General features: G+C 38.6%; 1 protein-coding gene across 6 annotated transcripts in view; it reads left to right on the top strand.

Moving 5' to 3' along the window:
• FLNB (filamin B) overlaps positions 1 to 22,412 on the top strand; it is a 92,580-nt gene that overhangs the window by 61,813 nt on the left and 8,355 nt on the right. The window contains exons 25-42 of one of the 6 annotated variants that reach the window (XM_087709001.1): positions 1,896 to 2,063; positions 3,772 to 3,834; positions 4,624 to 4,747; positions 6,450 to 6,606; positions 10,298 to 10,487; positions 11,500 to 11,747; positions 13,163 to 13,240; positions 13,749 to 13,848; positions 14,534 to 14,674; positions 16,037 to 16,165; positions 16,801 to 16,974; positions 17,312 to 17,470; positions 17,697 to 17,900; positions 18,745 to 18,897; positions 19,306 to 19,428; positions 21,010 to 21,276; positions 21,506 to 21,643; positions 21,741 to 21,856. In XM_087709001.1, the coding sequence (XP_087565127.1) occupies positions 1,896 to 2,063; positions 3,772 to 3,834; positions 4,624 to 4,747; positions 6,450 to 6,606; positions 10,298 to 10,487; positions 11,500 to 11,747; positions 13,163 to 13,240; positions 13,749 to 13,848; positions 14,534 to 14,674; positions 16,037 to 16,165; positions 16,801 to 16,974; positions 17,312 to 17,470; positions 17,697 to 17,900; positions 18,745 to 18,897; positions 19,306 to 19,428; positions 21,010 to 21,276; positions 21,506 to 21,643; positions 21,741 to 21,856 (2,732 nt within the window). Of the gene's footprint in view, positions 1 to 1,895; positions 2,064 to 3,771; positions 3,853 to 4,623; positions 4,748 to 6,449; positions 6,607 to 10,297; positions 10,488 to 11,499; positions 11,748 to 13,162; positions 13,241 to 13,748; positions 13,849 to 14,533; positions 14,675 to 16,036; positions 16,166 to 16,800; positions 16,975 to 17,311; positions 17,471 to 17,696; positions 17,901 to 18,744; positions 18,898 to 19,305; positions 19,429 to 21,009; positions 21,277 to 21,505; positions 21,644 to 21,740; positions 21,857 to 22,412 lie in introns of all 6 variants that reach the window. The other 5 variants (XM_087709000.1, XM_087709005.1, XM_087709002.1 and 2 more) reach the window with 5 other exon arrangements.

The raw sequence follows: 22,412 nt of genomic DNA, 5'->3' as shown, positions 1-22,412 counted from the left end.
TGTTTCTCAGATGAAGTGGTCTCTCAAGGAGCTAAAACCTAACATTAAATATAGTAACAAGATAAAACAGGCAAAATTCAGCTAGTGTACTCAGGTTGAAGAAATGACTGGATTAATTTGAATAAATATGTAAAATACTATTTTCTTGTATCCCCTCTATCTCATTCATTACTATCTCTACCTGCTACTAATCTTTAATTAGATGGTGAAAAAAAGATTTAATTAGATGGTGGGGAAAAAAAAACCCTAACCCTACACTGCTATAAATAGGACATAGCAATGTTATTCAATTATCAATTTTAGTGGTATTTTAGGCTAGCTAAATAAATAAATTAAAAATAGCACCAAGCCCACAAATTGGATAAAATATCCCTAAACAAGAGTAATCATTTGAAAGAAAGGTAAAAAGCTCAGAACAATGATAAGTCTCTAATAACTGGCAGTGTTAGAATCTAATGGACCCAAATTCTAAATCATTCCATTGATGGCAGTTCTTATTTATTTTTAGTCTAAATCAGTGATGGTGAGTCTTTTGGGCTCGACATGTCAAAAATTTGGAATATAACTTAACTTGTTGCACACATGCATGCTAGCATGTTACACACAGACAGCCTAAAAAAAGAGAAATTGGTCTCCCTATCTCCCTGCCCCCTTCTCTAGGCCATCCTGAACAGCAGCACTTGATGGCAGCATTGAGGTTGGGCCTGTAGCTGAGGCCTGGGCCTGGGCCTGGGCCTCAGCCGTAGTGAGGCACGTGTGCCTTGGGAACAGCATAGTTGCTTCCTGGCCCAGCTCTCCCCACAATCTGCTGCATGCTGCTTACCTTTTCCAGGTGATGTTCTCTTTCTGTTAACAGGTCCTTGCAGCCTACCTGAGGCTGCTCAGGTTCACACGAGGCCTTCATTCTTGAAATGGCTTCAAAGAACGCTCTTTCCGGGGTGTCTACAGCCTCTGAAAACTGTGCAAAAGCATGCCCTTGTTATCACATGATTTTCAGAGATTCTTGTGACCACACGAGAGTGTGGGACTTCTGGAGACCACAACCGATTCTTGTGTACCCCCTTCAGCCTCCGAAACCTGCACAAAACAGGGTGTGCTTTCAAGCATAGTTGTTGTTTGGTCTTGGTGGATGCTGATGCATCATTCAAAACCTTTTGGTATGCCATTTTTTATACATGTGTCATAGGTTTACCGTCACTGGTCTTGACAGTTGTCCATCCGCTTGGTTCGTTATAACTGCATATTTTAAGTTGCAATACGAAGTTTTATTTACATTTCGTTATACAGTCTGCATCACTGAGGTTTTGCAATAGCTTTCCCGTCTCATCTTCTCATAGTTGATCCCGAGGTTTTTTTCAGCCCCTTCCATTTTATCTTCGTTTCCTGTGCCTTTATTTTCCTTCAGCCTGCCTTCATTTATCTTTAAGTTTTTAGTTTTCACTTCATAATCTACACACTGGCCCAACCTTTTGTGGAACTCCCTGGTTTTTACCCTTACCCTCCCATCATCAACCTAGCGAGTGAAGTTATTCCTAATGCTTGTATGTAGTTTTGAATTCCAGTCAAATTGATAGTTTTCTTGATGATTGAAGTCAACTCATAAATTTTATAACAGGGTTTCCTTTTGGGGGGTGAGGGCCATTAACCTGATTTTTGGCTGAGCTTTTCCTGCTTAATATAAAATTTAATCGGAACTTCAACACAATCCTAAATGCAGACAACTTTGAATTACCAGTATAGACACCCTTATGACTTAGAAAGCAGTGTGAATTGAGTGAAGCTGTGGAGAAGGTGGCTGCTGTTTTGTCTTCAGAGGTTATAATGCATCCCTTTCTCCATCTTATTGCTCAAACATGTTTATTGTTGTCCAAAACTTGCTTTTGTTTTATTGGTAGGAAGTCCATTTAAAGTTCCTGTCAAAGATGTAGTTGATCCCAGCAAGGTGAAAATTGCAGGACCAGGTCTGGGGACAGCTGTCCGTGCCAGACTTCCTCAAGTCTTTACTGTGGATACCAGCAAAGCTGGAGTAGCCCCACTTGAAGTTACAGTTGCACCAATAAGAGGTAGGATGTTTCTCTCTATAACTTAGCCTTTCTTTTAAATGAGAATGTATGGATACTATATACACAAGTGCATGGCCTCCATTTCAGTATTGAAATTGATAAAGAACTTATTTTAAAAAATGGTCCCCAAATGGTGGTAGGTAAAAATAGCGCTGCATATATTTTCCTGCTTTGTGATGACTGATAATTTGTAGGGTTGCAAAAGGTGAGCAGTTAGAGACTGCTATAATCAAGATGACACACACACAAACAAACTTTGGAAACTTTAAAGTAATTTTAAAAACCCAGATGTTAATTAGGAGTGTTTTACCTGATGGATGAGTTCAGAGGATATCTGAAGAATCCCTTCTATCTAACATGGTATTTTCCAGATGGCTGTTTGGAAATTTAAGGAGTTCCCATTCATCTGGAAGGTACTAGATTGGGGAAGGCTACTGTAATAAATCAATATGGGTTCTCAATAAATGTATATCAAAAGCATTACAGAGGATTAGGTTGAATTTCCTAAACTCTGCATGTGCCCAAGAATGTAGCGCTTTAAAAGCATCTAAATGATAAGAATGAAAAATACTGTGTGTTCTAGGCAACAAATAAATATAAAATATATTTTTGCCAGTTAAACCAGGAAAAAATATCTAGGCTTCTCTTCAGTAATATTTAAATCATGTGAAGAGGCTAAGAAAATTCAAATTTATTTGTAGTTACTGAAGAGTGATAAATGATTGTCTCTTGAGTCAGACGGTAGTGGACATACTCACATGCATAAATACATACATCAAAGTAGGAATTAGGAAAGGAGAGTTAGTAATTCATGAGAATGTGGGGCAATAGAAAGTAAATCTAATTGCTTAATACTGAATGATAAGTATTGTTGCATGAATAAGTGCAGATTGATTCAATGCAAATATTTAAAAAATTGGGATATAAGTAAAAAAATAATACTGCATATTAGCTAAAGTCTAAATAGCAGACACGGGTTGTAAGTCAAAACAGAGAGGGCAGAAGATTGTGTAACATTGCACATTAAGTAAGCAATGCTGTCTAGTGAAAGATGGAGTATTAAATACTAATATCCAACATTTAAATATATCATTATAATTTTTTTATCCTGCTTTTATTATTATTTTAAATAACTCAAGGTTACAAACATACCTAATACTCCTTTCTCTTTCTATTTTCCTGTTTTCTGTGAAGTTAAATCTGGAATCTACCTATCTACAGTTGAAGAAACATTTAAAGCTGACCCATGTTAACTTTGCTGGCATCACTTCAGCAACCTTAATTGAGTTTAATTACTATGCAAAGTCAGCCCTGGTTTGCACATAGATGGGAGACCACCAGGAAATACCAGAACTAGGATTAGACAAGAAGTCAAAAAAGCTTTCCAAAATCCAATAATCATGTCAGACCACTTGAATAATGCTCTCATGAACACTTCATAGATCCTGCCACCAGGCTTCAACTTGAATTGAGAATATCTTTATCCTTAACAGAACTAACTTAATTTCTTTTTTGAAAGCACATATTTCTTTGACAATGAAAGTAACTTGGTGATGGATGGAAGAGAGTAGTTATAGTGATGCCAATCAGTGTGAATGGTTTTCTGGCCAGCTGTAAATAGTTTTCATCTAAATACATTTGTCAGCTGACAGAGTTCTAATTGGGGTGGGGAGGGAATGATGTGAGTTAAATAGTTCTTTAATTCTAGCAGATGAGCCGGATTCCCAGTCATGGCGCAGTCCTTTGAAAACACTTTCAGAGTTCTTTAGAGGTGAACTGCCTGAGACAGGTTTGAACTCTCACTAATTATTTATACATTAAATAAATCTTCTAAATTCTAACTATAGCTTGAATAAACAGAATAGAGGTTTATAAGCAATAGACTTCTCTATAGCTTACCTCTGTTCTATAAAATATTGAAATGCCTTTTTACCAAAATCTTTCACGCTGAATTAGCTATGATAATCAAAATTGTGTTTGCCATTCATCCTATGAAATGATTCTCTACATAAATCCATGCTTTGTGGAAATCCATGGTTTCTGGGTTAGACTTTAACCTTTTTCATATCTTTAACTAGCAGGTCATAGGACACTTAATGGCTATGAAAATGTATTGTTTTCTAAACTTCTCAATGGTATACTGTGAGTATATGCAAAATTATTAATAGTCCTATAATCAAACCACAGTATTGTGTTGGTTTTGTAGTATTTCTATTAATTGGGATCAACATCTAATTTTTCTGTTTGAAACTTATGACCTAGCTAGTTCTCTGTATTTGGAAAAATACATTATTTCAATCTGTCCTTGATAGAAGATTCTTACTTTTCCATTATGAGTCACTTGAGGTGCTGCTAATGAATCATCATTTCTCTAATTGGTGAAGTTGCAATGATTGAAAGAAATTCATGTAGTTGAACATGTCCTAAATAGACGTTTGCACTGATTCCTGGAAAAGCGTCACTCTGTTTTTTATGAATCAATAGCATTTCTCTACCAATCAGCTCTGAAGCCTTGGAAAGGCAGCTGGATGTATCAAAATGTGACCTCTTTCCTTCCTAGGGTCCGCAGAACCTGTGCATATAACGGATAATGGTGATGGAACTTATGCAGTAGAATACACTCCAACACAAGAAGGCCCCTATGCCATTGCTGTTAAATATGCAGATGAAGAAATTCCTAGAAGGTAAAATTGGGTGAAAAATAAATTATTCAGTGGGACTTAAAAAGTGGGTTTTGCTGGCATTATTTAGTTTTGGTGCTTAATATGAGTTTTGAAGAAATGGCTTCTGTTGCAAAGATTCAGGTTTTCCTTATGGCCACAAAAGAGTGGAAAGCAATGGCAAAGTGAAGGTATTTTTTTTGAGCCCGATAACCAATAAACTTTCTGCAACTTTTTAAATGTTTAATATACTAAAAAAAAAGCTAACTTGGACCCAACTATTCCAAAATAAGTGATCCATTCTGTTTTACAGAGTTTTTAGTATAAGTAGAATGTACAAAATAGAATAGAGCTGAAAGGGACCTTGGAGATTTTCTAGTCCAGCCCCTGCTCAAGCAGGAGATCATTTACTTGTGATGGCGAACCTATGGCACATGTGCCACAGGTGGCATGCAAAGTCATATCTGAGGGTACGCATGGGGTTGCCCTGTGTCAGCTCCAGCGCACATGCACGAAGTGGCCAGCTGATTTTCGGCCTTCCGGAAGGATGGGGGAGGCCATTTTTACCCTCCCCAGGCTTCAGGAGACTTTGAGGAGGCAAAAAACAGCCCAATGGGCAAACCAGAAGTTCATTTCCAAACTTCTGGTAGGTTTGTTGGACCCTTTTTTCACATTCCACAGGCTCCAGAGGCTTTCTTGAAGTCTGGAGAGGGCGAAAAATGACCCAACGGGCCTACCAGAAGTCCAGAGGATTCAGTGAGGCCTGTGCGCATGCGCGCAGGGGGAACACCGGTGCGTGTGTGTTGTGTGCACATGGCTGGAGAGAGGGCATTGTATTATGGGTGTGGGCACGCATGTGCATGCTATTGCACGCATGTGCCCTTTTGGTATCCGAGCAGAAAAACATTTGCCATCACTGTCCTATACCATTTCAGTCAAGTGGCTGTTCAGTCTCTTCTTAAAAACCTCCAGTGATTAAGTACCCACAATTTCTGAAGGCAAACGGTTCCACTGGTTAATTGTTCTCATTGTAAGGAAGTTTCAGCTTGATTCCAGGTTGCTTCTCTCCTTAGTTTCCATCCATTATTTCTTGTCCTGGCCTCTGGTGCTTTGGAGAATAGCAATAGCAATAACACTTAGACTTATTTACTGTTTTACAGTGCTTTACAGCCCTCTCTAAGTGGTATTACAGAGTCAGCATGTTTCCCCAAACAATTTGGGTCCTCATTTTACCCACCTCAGAAGGATGGAAGGCTTGAGCCTGGTGAGATTTGAACTGCCAAATTACAGGCAGCCAGCAGGCAGCTGAAGGAGCCTTTAGTACTGCACTCTAACCAATGCACAACTGGCTCTTGAATAATATGACCCCCCCTCTTCCATGTGGCAGTCCCTCAAATATTGGAATATGCTATCATGTTACCCCTAGTTCTTCTTTTCTTTAGACTAGCCAAACCCAAATCCTGCAACCGTTCTTCCTATGTTTTAATCTCTAGGCCTTTGATCATCTTAGTTGCTCTTCTCTGAACTCTGAAACATTAAAAGGTTGAGTAACTTGTTGTTAGGAAGTCAGTATTTTTGTGGGTATACTTATTATACTTATGGGTATACTCAGTATATTTATGGGTAATAAGTAGACATTTTAAACTTGAGTTGAATGAGTTCTTTTCATTTGCATGCATGCATGAATGAATGAATTAATTAATAAACAAATTCTTTCTCTCAATAGCCCATTCAAATTAAAGGTGCTTCCAACATATGATGCTAGTAAAGTGACAGCTAATGGGCCTGGCCTTGTCTCCCATGGGATTCCAGCAAGCATTCCTACAGAATTTGTTGTGGACACTAAAGATGCAGGAAAAGGACTTCTCTCAGTACACATAACAGTAAGATAGTACTACCTCTCTTATTGTCTTCCCTCCCCCTCCATCCCCCATCTACCTCAGTCTTAAAGTATGTAAGTTATCTCTGTATGGCGAGAAGCTTGAATATTGTTGTCTTATACATTATGGTATTTTAAGTATATCAACTTCCCACAAAATACTTACTTTTTGCTTCTCTTACACTGGTGTATTTCACTTACTGATTATAAAAATGTAATGTGACCATTGTGTCCTTGGAAAGCTTGTTGATCCTAATGGAAGTTGATCTGATCATAACAAATCATAACATTTTTTATATGAACTATTCCTTGCCTTTCCAAATTCCTTAAAATTAGGCCAGTCTACAGCTTTCACCATGAATGAACATAGACAAGGCTCTGTAAAAAGCTCATACATGTTTTGGAACTCTTCATAACACTCTCTTTCAGGAACACTTTGTTAGATTTTCCAAAAAAGTGTAATGGCTTTAGAGAGATGTTGGCTAGCCCCTAGAATGATTAAAGTTGTATGTCTCAGAATGAAAAATAGAAGCAGGAGATTCATGAAGAAGTATACAATGTGATCATCTGTATTATGAAAAAATGGATGATTTATTTTTAGAACTAGAGGGAAATCTCAAGGACTTCTGACTACTTTAGCTATTACTGGTTAAAACTGCACAATACTCCATGTAAAAGATTTTCAATGATACTAGAAGTCAATACAGGTAGTCTTTGTCTTATAACCATTTGTTTAGTGACCATTTGAAGTTACAACATTATAGAAAAAAGTGACCTATGATTGGTCCTCTGTTCTAGGATCCCCATAATCACATGGTTAAAATTTGGGTGCTTGGCAACTAACATATATTTGTTGTGGCCTGCCAGCAGATCTGGCAGCAGATTTGGACAGTGAGGAGGTTGGGGAGGAACATGGGCCAGTCCTGGAGTCTGGGGAAGGCTCTGATGAGGCCTCTGCATTGGAAGCAGAGATGGGGCCAGGGCTGTCTGACAGTTATCAGCTGCCTTCAAGTCAGACATCAGTGAGGCAGACAAACAGCTTGAGCCTGTTCCCAGTGTGCACATGTGCAGAATTGCCAGATGAAGGGAACAGCTAAAGAACAGGGGTCGGCTTGGGAGTAAGACCACAGGTGGATGATGAATGGCCCCTCCCGGAGGAAATAAAAGAGGAGCGAAAGGGGAATGGAGTTTGCAGGAGACAATTAGTTCACTTAATTGGTTAATGACTCTCCGAGACTCCTTGCCAAGTTTTGAAGATATCGGCCTGGCAGCTCTCCAAGCCAGATAAGGTCTGTGACTGTACAGTCACCCTTGAAAGACTTTGCTGAATATGAATGAGAGGAATTCACAGTAACTTAATAAAAAGGGTTTTTTGTCGGGGCAAGGAGTCTGCTTCGTGGTTTGGAGAGGTGTAGGTCAGAACAGTATTTATGATAGTTGCAGTAACCCAGAGTCATGTGCTCACCATTTGCAACCTCTTCAGTCTGGTTCTGATGAGCAAAATCAATGGCAGAGGCTTAACAACCACATAATTCACTTAACAAATGCTATGATTTGCTTAAAGGTCATGATAAAACAAGTTACAAAATCGGTCATGACTCACTTAACAACCTCCTTGTTTAGCAAAGGAAATTCTGATCCCAGTTGTGGTTGAAAGTCAAGGACTTTCAGTATTTGGCAATTACCTATGTTTAAGAATACTGTTTGGTAACATCTTAAGGAAGTTGTGAAGTTGTGATTGCATATAGAATAACTGAATTAATTTACTTCCCGTTTCTGCTTCTGGTGAAATATAGATTTATGAAGTGTGGTAATCAGTAATACCAGATAAAGAATATTATCCTAAAGGGTTTTCCAGTCATGAGATGCAATGTTAATAGGCACTAACATCTTATATTTCTGTGGCGTAGTGCCAATACAGTTCTTTTTGTTCTGAAGCAACCATTTTACACAAAACAAGTACAGGTGAAACTCGAAAAATTAGAATATTGTGCAAAATTTCATTTATTTCGGTAATGCAACTTAAAAGGTGAAACTAATATATGAGATAGACTCATTACATGCAAAGCAAGATAGTTCAAACTGTGATTTGTCATAATTGTGATGGTTATGGCTTACAGCTCATGAAAACCCCAAATCCACAATCTCAGAAAATTAGAATATTGTGAAAAGGTGCAATATTCTAGGCTCAAAGTGTCTCACTCTAATCAGCTAATTAAGCCATAACACCTGCAAAGGGTTCCTGAGCCTTTAAATGGTCTCTTAGTCTGGTTCAGTAGGAATCACAATCATGGGAAAGACTGCTGACCTGACAGTTGTGCAGAAAACGATCATTGACACCCTCCATAAGGAGGGAAAGCCTCAAAAGGTAATTACAAAAGAAGTTGGATGTTCCCAAAGTGCTGTATCAAAGCACATTATAAGAAAGTTATGTGGAAGGGAAAAGTGTGGAAGAAAAAGGTGCATAAGCAGCAGGGATGACCGCAGCTGGAGGGGATTGTCAGGAAAAGGCCATTCAAAAGTGTTGGGGACTTTCACAAGGAGTGGATTGAGACTGGAGTCAGTGCATCAAGAGCCACCACACACAGACGGATCCTGGACATGGGCTTCAATGTCGTATTCCTCTTGTCAAGTCACTCCTGAACAATAAACAACGTCAGAAGCATCTTACCTGGGCTAAAGAAAAACAGACCTGGTCTGTTGCTCAGTGGTCCAAAGTCCTCTTTTCTGATGAGAGCAACTTTTGCATCTCATTTGGAAACCAAGGATCCAGAGTATGGTGGAAGAATGGAGAGGCACACACTGCAAGATGCTTGAAGTTCAGTGTGAAGTTTCCACAGTCTGTGTTGATTTGGAGAGTCATGTCATCTGCTGTTGTTGGTCCATTGTGCTTCATTAAGTCCAGGGTCAACGCAGCCGTCTACCAGGAGATTTTGGAGCACTTCATGCTTCCTTCCGCAGACGAGCTTTATGGGGATGCTGACTTCATTTTCCAGAAGGACGTGGCACCTGCCCACATTGCCAAAAGCACCAAAACCTGGTTCAAGTGGGATTACTGTGCTTGATTGTCCAGCAAACTCGCCTGACCTGAACCCCATAGAGAATCTATGGGGCGTTGCCAAGAGAAAGATGAGAGACATGAGACCGAACAGTGCAGAAGAGCTGAAGGCTGCTATTGAAGCATCCTGGTCTTCCATAGCACCTCAGCAGTGCCACAGGCTGATAGCTTCCATGCCACACCACATTGAGCAGTAATTGCTGCAAAAGGGGCCCAAACCAAGTACTGAGTACATATGCATGCTTATACTTTTCAGAGGTCCGATATTGTTCTATGTACAATCCTTGTTTTATTGATTGCCTGTAATGTTCTAATTTTCTGAGATTGTGGATTTGGGGTTTCCATGAGCTGTAAGCCATAACCATCACAATTATGACAAATCATGGCTTGAACTATCTTGCTTTGCATGTAATGAGTCTATCTCATATATTAGTTTCACCTTTTAAGTTGCATTACTGAAATAAATGAACTTTTGCACGATATTCTAATTTTTTGAGTTTCACCTGTATATTAAAAATGTAGACAATCTAAGCACTCAAGCAAGACTGAATTCTTCCTCCATTCATATACCTTATACTTGTCTCTTGTTCGTGATGAGGCTCGGTTATTTAATGGTGGCTTCATTTCTGCCATTCAGGATCAAGAAGGCAAACCAAAGAGAGCAGATATTCATGACAAGCAAGATGGCACATATGCAGTAACGTATATCCCTGATAAGACTGGTCGTTATTCTATTGGCATTAAATATGGTGAGGATGACATACCTCTTTCTCCGTATCGAATTCGTGTTTCCCCAGCAGGAGATGCAAGCAAATGTCTAGCAACAGGTAAGTCCTTACTTTGATTTTACAATTAGTGTAAAGTGGTAGTGTAATGAGCCGTGGTGGCACAGTGATTAGAATGCAGTATGGCAGGCTTCTTCTGCTGATTGCCAGCTGTTCAGCTATTCAAGTCTTGTGGCTCAAGGTTGACTCAGCCTTCTATCTTTCCAATGGATGGTCAGTAAAATGAGGGCCCAGATTGTTGGGGGCAATATGCTGACTCTGTAAACCTTTTAGAGAGGACTGTAAAGCACTGTGAAGCGATCTATAAATCTAAGTGCTATTGCTATTGCCAGTGGTCTGCTAAATATTGAAAAGCTGTAAATAAGGTGGATATGAAGGAAATTTGATTAAAGATGTATCTTAATTTTACAATTTTGCCATAATTCTGAAGAATAGCAGTTTGAGTAAGTTGGACAAATGTTACTGGATTCTTGTCTCCCCTTAGATTAGAAATTCACTTTGTACTCTTAATGAGCTTATTCAGATTCAAGCACTGAATGCTTGAATCTGGTATTCCAGCTTACTTTAATCAATCAGTAATGACCTATTTGCAATAGAAGACATGACAGTGCAAATCTCTTTTGACTGTTTCAAGTTGCTAATATGGCCAAATAAATTCAAGAAGATAAATTAGTGTGATTTGTACTGCAGAAGATACTCTTTCCTTTGAAGTTCTTATGGAAGGTGATAAATTCTATAGGCTGTGAGAAAATCATGCCAGTATCCTGCATCCATACATGTAAGACATCGCTCTAACACAACGCCAACTATGAATGCTAAGTAAGGAAATGAAAAAAGCAAGTGCAGATTAATTTCTGTCAAGTACCGCTTTCTACAAAGCAGTAAACAAAGTTTCTTGTTTTTAAAAGCTTTATGGTATAATTGTTGCCTGAATTAGGATTTTGGTTGAATTGGATATGTTTTTAGTGATGCACATATCCAAGTGAAAATTACATGGTCATTCCATGACATTATGTAAAAACCGCTGTAATCCTCATATCCAACTGTCTTTCAGGCCCTGGCATTGCAGCAACAGTGAAAACTGCTGAAGAAGTGGGTTTTATAGTAGATGCTAAATCTGCAGGCAAGGGTAAAGTCACATGTACGATCCTGACGCCAGATGGTATAGAAACTGAAGCAGACGTCATTGAAAATGAAGATGGAACATATGACATCTATTATACAGCGACTAAACCAGGAGTCTATGTGATTTATGTCCGCTTTGGTGGAGTGGATATTCCTAATAGTCCCTTCACTGTCATGGTAAGAAGACCAGCTGTTTAATAATATTTTCTTGGAGAACATAAATAGAGATGCAGATTGAGGAACAATTTCAATTAGCAGGCAGTTTGACATCTATGCTATTCACGTATAGTCCAAGTTAATTTTATAGTTATATAAAAGTTCCCCAACCTTAACTGCAAATATTGTCTATATTTGAATATTTTATATCGGTAATTCATGGTGTCTGTTGGTTTAACTCTAAATAATGTATTTCTCTAACAGTTGCTTTATGTAATTAAATGTACAGTATCCAACAATGTAAGTGTACCATAGATTCACATGAAAAGTTTTTTTGTGGCCGCACATTATACTGTCATATTTATTCAAATGTCACTGCATTTGGAAAAGATGCAATGCAAAGATATAATGTCATTTATTTATTGTGCACACTTTCTCATTTCAGCCAATCACAGATTTGTAAGAGTTCCATTCAACTTATTGTCCAGTGAGGTTTGGCTGTGTGTAGATGACAGTATATGTAAAATTTGGTGACTAAGGACAAGGTCAAGTTGGTTATACAATAGTTCCACACAACAGTTTAGGGGATACCTTTTAATGTTAATCTAATGTATTTCAAAAATTAATGCTAAAAATTGTGTATAATTTTTGAAATGCATTTTAATACTGTTATAGAAAGTTCTAAAATTCCCTTCAACAAATACTTAAGGGAAGGAGGCATTTTTAGGAGAAGGTGTAGAAAGGCATTCATCTTTTCCCAGAAATCATCTTCTAAAGGCCATCACTGCTACCACCAGTTTGCATTTTCATGTATCTATTTACCAACTGAAAAGCCATATTGTCTCTTTTTAAAAACCAATTTGGTTTGGGGCTACCACTCATTCTTAATACTTGAGTACAATTGAATGCAAAGGGGTAGATTTTATATTATAGAGCTCTGAACTGTGGAAATTGGGAAGCAAATTATAAATTCACACCAGAGGTTTCGAACACATTTCTTACCATGAATCCTATCTAAGGATTCCTTTCTGACCTGTCTTCATTCCACATCTTAAAGAGATGAAAAGAGATCTTCCACTTGGTTCCTACTTATCTGTGCAATTTTCCTGAATTGGTTTTTTAAAATTAGTGACCATAGGATAAAATATAGTCATTTAAGGTGGCTGTTTCGACCTCTTATTGCCTTTAATGTTTTGGTATTCCATTACCCATCTGGTCCCTAAGTTAATAGGTTTGTTAAAAGAGAATATCAACTGCTATTGTGAAAGTGGACAAAATTGGAGAAAGCACAAAGAAATTTGAGATTGACTTGCTGAGAACTACCATTCCTATTCTGTAATATGCTTCTTCCCTACTCTCTGTATTTGGTATTTTTATGCTCTGTGCGAAGAAATAGGGATTTATTTTTGTAAACTGTACTTTTTGCCACTAACCAGGCCACAGATGCAGATGAAGTTGCAGTATTGTCTCAGGAGCCACTAAATGCAGCCTGTCCCCCTGGATTCCATCCCTGGGTACACAATTTTACAATTTTTTTCCATGTTCCATTCAAGAAATGACAGCCTGCCTTTCTCTTGGGGTTGCTTATGCTTGCTTTTGTGTCATAGCGGTGGTCCAAGCGCTACTTTGGAGGAAGCCAGATTTGATTCAGGGATTTCTATTCATTGCTGTGCTAATGACTTTTTGAGCAACTTTTAACATCACAATCATTTCAAGGCTCCTAAGGTACTCTGACCTTATAAAATTGCTCATCATTTTCCTTCTAGCCACATGAAAGCAGATGGCCCTTTTATTCTGGTGTCTTCTTAAACAAATTAACTTTCTTCTAGGCAGTGACAAATTGTTGTTCTTTCAGATGGAGCTCTCCTTGTTTGTGCAATGTCTTGCAACTTCATTGTGCCATTTATATGTTCTAAACCTCTTTGCGATTCAGTGGTGTCTTCATTCTGGAAACAGCAGTGTAAAAAAGTTAGCCCAATATCTTAACTGTACAGATAAAATTGCATTTTGCTTCTTCTTTAGGTCACAGAGGAACCATGTGTATCTGATGGTGTGAATGGTGTAGGCTTTAAGCCCTTTGATGTGGTCATTCCTTTTGCAGTAAGAAAAGGAGAAATTACTGGTAAATAGTTTTTTGCATTCAAAATTCTAGATCACCCAGCTTGCTAGCATCATTCAAAATTCTTTGCTCTGTGAGAGAGTCTTCATGTATCTGAAGTATAGAACTAATTTCATAAAATTTGCAGTCTGATTTGCTTACTATACAATCCAAAAAGGACAGTGAGGGACAGTGAATCCTATTAAAATAGCTGTTCTTAGTTTTGCACAGTGGACCATTCATATTTAGTTGGTTTCATTAGTCCAGGACAATTTCCCATCCTCCTGATAAAATGTAGCTATCCAGAATTCTTGGATGGTATAATTCTTGGAAGCTCCAAGTTGGCGAATTATATCCAGAACACCAACTCCAGATTGAATTCTTTAAGTCTATCAGGTTTTGGCAAATCATGCAAATTCAAGGTATACTTTTCAAACTGTGAGGCAACTATAATAGATGCTATAATAATATTTTTTGTTCTTAAAGAGTTGAAGAGGATGACTTTAAGTTATTACTAGTTATACTCTCCAAATGGTATGAAAATAATCTCTAATCTGATAGCATCAAGATAGAAATGAGAATCAGAAATAGTCCAATTGTCTTCTTCCTTAGATAATTTACAAAATAGTTCTCTGATATTGTATAGGCTTGAGTATGAAAATGCTTGGATGGCTTTGTTTTTGTAAAAATGTAATCTTATTGTTTTTAGGGGAAGTCTACATGCCTTCAGGAAAGACTGCAACACCAGAAATTGTGGATAATAAGGATGGCACAGTTACAGTTAGATACGCTCCTGTTGAGGTTGGGTTACATGAAATGCATATCAAATACATGGGTAACCATATTCCAGGTAAGTACCAATTAATTCTAATTAACATTCATATTGCATTGCAAAAGAACTCTGGATGAATAGGAACTGTAATTATGCAGAGTACTCTAGATGTTGATGACTTCAGCCTTGTAAATGGCTATAGTCTTGATTTGCATGATGCATTATAAAATGAGAAACATTGGGTTAAAGAATCAAGAATTCTTACTGAATGTGTGCCAGATTTTAAAAAGCTAAAAAAGGTTTTGTGAAGTGAAACTTGTTGCTGTTCCCCTATGGTCAATTGAAACATATAATTTTAGGGGGATAAAGATTAAGAGCTGTACGAAAAGCTTGTGTAAAATATTAGGCCTTCTTTCCTTAAATTATAGTTTGCTCTCTCGCACACTATAAATAGCCCAATATGATTTTCAAGTAAATTATTATGAATCACTATAGATTTGATTGCTTGTAACATATTGCTGGCTTGCATGAATAATTTAAAAATACACATTGTATGAAAATCCTAGGCTGTACTCTGCTCCCTTAGTATTTTACACAGGAGAAAAATGTAGTAGGTTGGGATATATAACAATGTATCTTCATATAATATATTCTGAATTGTAGTGCTTCAGTTGCTTTAGGATGTATTTGATGGTTTCTATCATTTTAGTTATTTACCACTAATGTATGGTGAGAAGAGTATTTTATGTTTATCATCCTGATAACTTTCATTGGATATGGACAGATAGTGATTGTATGTTGGCTTATGCATTGCAAGTAAATGTCCAAATGTCCAAAGGCAGGGACCAAATTAAAAGGGACGTTTTGGATACATCCAGTTAAAATGGAGTTGATTTAATTTAGAATGCTTAGTTATATTAGCCTTAAAGCCTGTGAGTAAAGTTAGGAATAGAAGTACCATTAAAGCCCAACCACAAAAACAGCCTTCATGGGGCTTTGATAATTTTAATGGTTTGGCTTTTTCTTGCATAAAGTAACAGATGTGACCCTGTAAGTAATAAAATAGGGACCTGTAGTTCATTTGTTGATAGAAAGCAACGGGACAAGAGGGTAATAGAAATACATGTATGTCTATCATTGACCAGTTAAGGCAAACAAGTGATGTTATATTTTATTTTTGTTTATTTTATTATTTTTATAAATAACTCAAGGGTGTAAACATACCTAATATTCCTTCCTCTTTCTATTTTCCTCACAACAACCAACAACCCTGTGAGATGGATTGGGTTGAGAGAGAGAGTGTTTGTGTGAGAGTTTCTGGCCCACTCAGTCCTTGTTGAGTGACGAACATTTATAATCCTTTTTGGAAAGGCAAAATAAGTAAAAGCATTAAAATCTGGCAGACTATGTGTACTGATGATAGATTTTTATCCTCTGCAGAGAGCCCATTACAATTCTATGTGAACTATCCAAATAGTGGAAATGTGACTGCTTATGGACCGGGCCTTGTCTATGGTGTAGCAAACAAGCCAGCAACCTTCACCATAGTCACAGAGGATGCTGGCGAAGGTAAGCTTTAGCTTTTTAGCCTCAGTACCCAAAAGATGAAGCAAATTCCATTTGAGTATCTTCTTTAATTTCCAAATAAGCATTCATTTGAGCTTGAATTGCTGATTTAAAAGTTATAAAGATATTTTAACAATGAACATGGGCATAATTCCTCATGTCAGTATCTCATCCAACAACTACAGAGGTGTCTTATTTGCTTAAGCATAATATTTCTGAAAGGGTTTTTGCTACTTTACAGATATTACAATATTTTAAATTTATCTCAATATATGTATCATATTTAAAGGTTGGCTTGAGAATTTCTCATAGCCATTGAGTAAGCTTTGTGAGTAAGTTTGGAATCTGTTGTTAAAACACCACATTGAAGAGATAACAGCAATAATCTAGGATAAATTATGCATGCTATTTTACAAAGTTAGCATTGGATGTTTGTAGAATATCAAGTTCCATCTCCAGTCAGATTGGCAAACATTAATTCCTATAATTAAATATGATGATGATTTGATTATGGAGATGTTTAAAAAGAAAACCATATTACTTGATCAGAAAATCTTCCAAGAAGGCCCCACACATCTGAAACTGCAAGATACTCTATATAGGACAATGCTAGTAATGCTTTTCATCCAATGTGACAGGTGGCTTGGATTTGGCAATTGAAGGTCCTTCAAAGGCTGAGATTAGCTGCATTGATAACAAGGATGGCACTTGCACAGTCACTTACCTGCCAACACTTCCAGGAAACTATAGCATATTAGTGAAGTACAATGACAAACATATCCCAGGGAGCCCATTCATTGCCAGAATCACAGGTATGAGAATATAAGGATCAGGTTTCTGATTCATACAGTGTGATAGATTTATAACTATATGGTTTAGTTTGAACACGTTAACACTTAAAATATGTAACATTTTCATAAATTTCAACAATGCTTGATATACCGGTAAAATGGGGAAATGTCAAGATTTTAGCTATAAAAGCATTAGAAATTAATGAGCATATCCAAGTTCTCAGCTGGACTGTTGTCTAATGATGTCCAATACAGAGTTTCCATTTCTTCAACTATAATGTTCCGTCTAGGAACTACTGAACTAGACTAGCCTTTTTTATGTGGTCTACTGGTCCTAATATGATTCTTCTTTCCTAAGATGACAGTAGGAGGCGATCCCAGGTGAAACTTGGCACTGCTGCTGACTTCTTGCTAGACATTAATGAGACTGATCTTAGCCTCTTGTCAGCCAGTATTAAAGCCCCATCTGGCAGAGATGAACCTTGTCTGCTGAAAAGACTGCCAAATAACCATATCGGTAAGTCTCTGATCTTCTAGGGAGGTTGTGTAATTGTTTATGATTTTTTTTTTCAAATCCACGGTTAAAAGCTAATAAATAGCTTAAATTTGAATCTCAAATTTGTTAGTACTAATACTGCCTGTAATTTCAGAATCCTGCTGGGAGAGAGAGGGAGGGAAAAGTGGACACTCTTTGTTTTGTGAGGTACAGAATTGAAATCTTTTCATCATGCTTTATCTGGCAGGTATCTCATTTATTCCTCGAGAGGTGGGAGAACATTTGGTCAGCATAATGAAGAATGGAAGTCATGTGCACAACAGTCCAGTATCCATTATGGTAGTTCAGTCTGAGATTGGTGATGCAAGTAGAGCAAGAGTTTCTGGTCGTGGATTGGTTGAAGGTCGCACTTTTGAAATGTGTGACTTCATTGTGGACACCAAGGATGCAGGTCAGTAATACAACACCTCTTCATTTGCATGGACTTTTTATGGCTTAACCTTGGACTGTGCTGGCAAACAGGTGGCACGTGGAGCCATATTTGCCAGCATGGCAGCCCTAAGCTTCAGTGTGCATGTGCGCACTGGCCAGCTGATTTTTGGCCTTCCAGAGGGCTGGGGGAGGCCGTTTTCATCCTCCCTAGGCTTTAGGAAAGCCTCTGGAGCCTGGGAGGGTGAAAATCCCACCCCTCACATGGGGGGGGGTTGTGCACACATGTACAGGAAGGTAATGTGCTCATGCACGCATATGTGTTGTGTGTGTGTGTGTGTGCATGCACAGGTGGGGGGCTACGTGTGCGCGCACACACAATTTTGGCACACCTTTAGAAAAAGGTTAGCCATCACTGACCTAGGAAATTGCCTATTCCTATACATTCAAGAAACAGAAAAAAATACCCTTGATAATTCAGTTGATTTGCTATTGTTTGAAGCAATTTTGTTCAACTCTGCAGTAAGCAATAACATTGTCCAGTTTTTTTCACTGGATAAAATTAAAACTATGGTTTAATTCCTAATTTGAATTATAAATTGTCAAAATCAAAAATATAGAATACTTGGTTTCCTGAGACTGCGTACAAAATAGAAAAAGGTCCAATGGCGTACAGGTTAGATACGTTAATATATTATTATTATATACAACTCATAGCGTTATGCTGTACCACGAATGAAATATTTGGTGAGCATGCCCTGACAGAAGAAACTTGTAATATTTTGATTTTTAAAGGATATAACTTGTAGGAAATACTTCTCAACTATTCATCATTATTGGTACTCACTCTACATCTTCTCTTCTAGGGTATAGTGGAATATCCCTGGCAGTTGAAGGACCTAGCAAAGTGGATATCCAGACAGAAGATCTTGATGACAGAACATGCCGAGTGTCATACTTTCCAACTGTGCCTGGTGTTTACATAGTGTCAACTAAATTTGCTGATGAGCATATCCCAGGTAAGAATGAAGGAAAAGTTCGTTGAGTTAAGGCTAGTTATTTTGGTAACCCACCAGCATTACTCTTTTATATACCTAACAGTACGGGTAGAGTATAAGAATACTGAAAACTCTGGAAGGAACACGCCTGATTATCTGGAATGTGAATTTTGTTCACTTTATAATCCTCTAGGTTATTTAAAATGGCACTTTTCAATGTTGAACTATTTAGTGTAATAAAAGGATGGCTCTCTTTGTAGCCATTATCAAACATTTGCTGCTTTTGTTTAATTGTTGTGATTTAATTATACATCGTACAAACCAGTGTTGTAGCTAGTATCTTTCTGTAAATTGTTTATCTACCTAAATTTTGGTATCTGCGCTGTTGATAAGTGGAACTCAGTGTGATCTTGTATATTCTAATTAAAGGCAGTCCTTTCACTGTGAAAATAACTGGTGAAGGCAGGGTCAAGGAAAGCATCACACGCACCCGGCGAGCTCCCTCTGTGGCCACTGTTGGAAGTTTGTGTGCTCTTAACTTAAAAATTCCAGGTAAGAAACATTTAAATAAATAGTGCTTAGAAAATAGCAGAGTGATGTTTAAATAAAGTGGGCTGTTAGCATCCTTAAACATTAATTAACTGATTCTCTTCTATTGTATTTGCTTCTCCCAATAATCAAAAGAACACACAACAGAAATTGCAGCTGACCCAAAGATACTCCATGAGGTCCCTTGGTTGAGAGTGGGCTTGAGCCTGGCCCTGCCCAGGTTCAAGTCCAACATCATAAGCACTGACTGTGCTCCATTCATAATTATCTTCTGTTTTGCAATTCCTCATTTGTTTTTGATCAAAAGCATTAAGTGTTTGGCTTTTCAGATTTCATGCCTTGCACCCTAGTCTATTTTGGTACAGGTAGTCCTTGACTTACAATTGTGCATTTAATGATGGTTCAAAATTATGACAGCCTTGGAAGCAGTGCTTTATATCCTATAAAGCTCTTCTGGCTATCACAATGTGCGACCTCCATGGTCATGTGATTGTAGTCTGGGTGGCCAACCTGTTCTCACTTACAATTGGTTGCCAAATGCCCCTGAGATCATGTGATTGCAATTTGCAATCTTCTCTGCAAAGTCAGTGGGGAAGCAAGTAAGGAAGATTGTAGACTGCTGCTACGTGCTGTGAGGGACCTTGTTTCTTGGGGCTCTGAATAATTTTCTGTTCCACTGAAGGAATTCCTTTCCATATAACCACACCTCTTTCAGCCAGCATTCAGAAATAGCAGAGAGCTGAAATCCAAGCAGAGGGACTTCACAGTAAGGAAAGGAGCACTGGACGCCTCAGGCAGGTGGAGGAGGCCCACACAGAGTCTCTTCACCCATGGGCTGAAAATCCTAATTGGATATCAGCAGGAAAGATTTTTAGCTGTTGAATACAACTGCCCAGTGTCCCCTTCCCCACCCACCCAAAGGCACCCCACACTCTTTACCTTGTACTCCAGGGGTGGGTTTCAGGCGGTTCGTGGCGGTCCCCGCGAACCGGTTGGTCGGTGAACCCGGAAGTAAGTAACTTCCGGGAACGCCGAAGGATCCACCCACCCGCCCGTGTTTCTTACCCGGTTTTGACGAGGTCTGCGCTTCCACGCATGCGCAGAATGCATACAGCGCCTGCACGATCCTCCAGGAGCAGCTGGAGCATCGCACAGGCACTAGTACCCATGCGCGCACTGCGCGCGTGCACGAGGACGCCGCCGGCCCCGTTCCAGCCGAACCGGCTGGAACGGGGCGAGAAACCCACCCCTGTTGTACTCCATCCACTGAACAATCTGCCAGATTGCTGGAGTGCTGGAATTGTGGTCTTTGAGTGAAGTAGTCATGAGGGCAATCTCATGATGTCTCATTTAATGACTGCTTTGCTCAACAACTGAGATTCCGATCCCAATTGTGGTCATACGTCAAGGACTACCTGTATCTACTTTCTTCTTTCATCCATACAAGTATGTTTTGCTGGCTGTAGTTATGGGAGAAGGGAATCACTCCCAATTACATGTATGCCTGGCAAAATACCTGTCTGTATGGAACTTCACAGGCTGCAGTATTCCAGAGTTATTTCTTTTATTTCTTTCCCCCCTAAGAAATTGATATAGATGATATGACGTCCCAAGTAACCAGCCCATCAGGAAGGATTACTGATGCAGAAATAGTGGAGCATGACAAAAACACATACTGTGTCCGCTTTGTGCCACAAGAAATGGGAGTCCACTCTGTAGCTGTGAAATACAGAGGGCAGCATGTGCCTGGCAGTCCATTCCAGTTTACAGTTGGGCCTCTTGGTGAAGGAGGAGCCAATAAAGTCAGAGCTAGTGGTCCGGGACTTGAAAGAGCAGAGGCTGGCATCCCAGGTAAGACCTTTACTGCTTTATCCCAACCGTCTCAATACCTTTTGCTGGCCTGAACATCTTTTTTATTGAGATGTATGTATCATTGTATTCTTAGAACAGGATGATTCATCATTGCTTCTGCTGGAAAATATTTTGGGATAACACCATTCTGCAGCAGCCAATGGCAGTACTACAAGAAAGGGATGGGGGAGTCATGAGTTTGTCTCTAATTGATTTATTTTGTTAACAGCTGAATTTAACATATGGACAAGAGAAGCTGGAGCTGGTGGTCTTTCCATTTCAGTGGAAGGGCCAAGTAAGGCAGAAATTGCTTTTGAAGACCGCAAGGATGGATCTTGTGGTGTGTCCTATACTGCTCAAGAGCCTGGTATGAGATTTAAGTATGATTGATGGGATGACATTTTAACTTGGGAACAGGTTGTTTGCTTTTCTAGTTTGCTTAATGAAGTTCTTGTGTCTTTCAGGTAACTATGAGGTGTCCATCAAATTTAATGACGAGCACATTCCTGAAAGCCCCTACCTGGTTCCTGTGATTGCACCTTCAGATGATGCTCGTAGGCTTACTGTTATGAGCCTTCAGGTGAGACACAAGGAAATATCCCTCTAATGTACCGCAAGCTGATTTCATCCTTGTTCTCAGCGCTCTTAACCTTCCTAGTGTTGCTGCTTTGGAAAAAATAATTCTGTCTAGAGAAAATAGATTTTTTAGTTAAGAAACAGTGTTGTGCAGAACATACACTATATTGCCAAAAGTAGTCGCTCACAACCGCTTCTGATTTTGTGGATGGGTGAGTGAATACTTTTGGCAATATAATATAGCTTGATCTCCTTAGTGGATTAAGCTTTATATACATTGCTTTCACATTATTTTTCCACTAGACATTTAAAACATAAGTGCACAGTAATACTTTCAATAGCCAACATGTAGTACTACATGAGTAACTCTACCATTCATATTTAGGCAAAATAGTGTAAACTAATGCTAAGTGTGTTTTGAGAATGCAAAAGTTGAACAAGTAGGGCTTTAGAGTGATTATAAAGCAGTAATTCATACTAGCAAGGTTCCTGAAACCTAGAAAATTCATAGTTTAAATAGTTACCCAACATCAGCCAGAGGAAGAGTGAATTCCATCTGT

This window comes from Thamnophis sirtalis, unplaced genomic scaffold (genome assembly GCF_051295495.1).
Source record: "Thamnophis sirtalis isolate CommonGarterSnake01/CBP01778 unplaced genomic scaffold, rThaSir2_p1.2 scaffold_3, whole genome shotgun sequence".
Taxonomy (NCBI): Eukaryota; Metazoa; Chordata; class Lepidosauria; order Squamata; family Natricidae; genus Thamnophis; species Thamnophis sirtalis.
The sequence above is the reverse complement of the archived record's forward strand: the minus strand, read 5'-3'. Positions and strand labels throughout refer to the sequence as shown.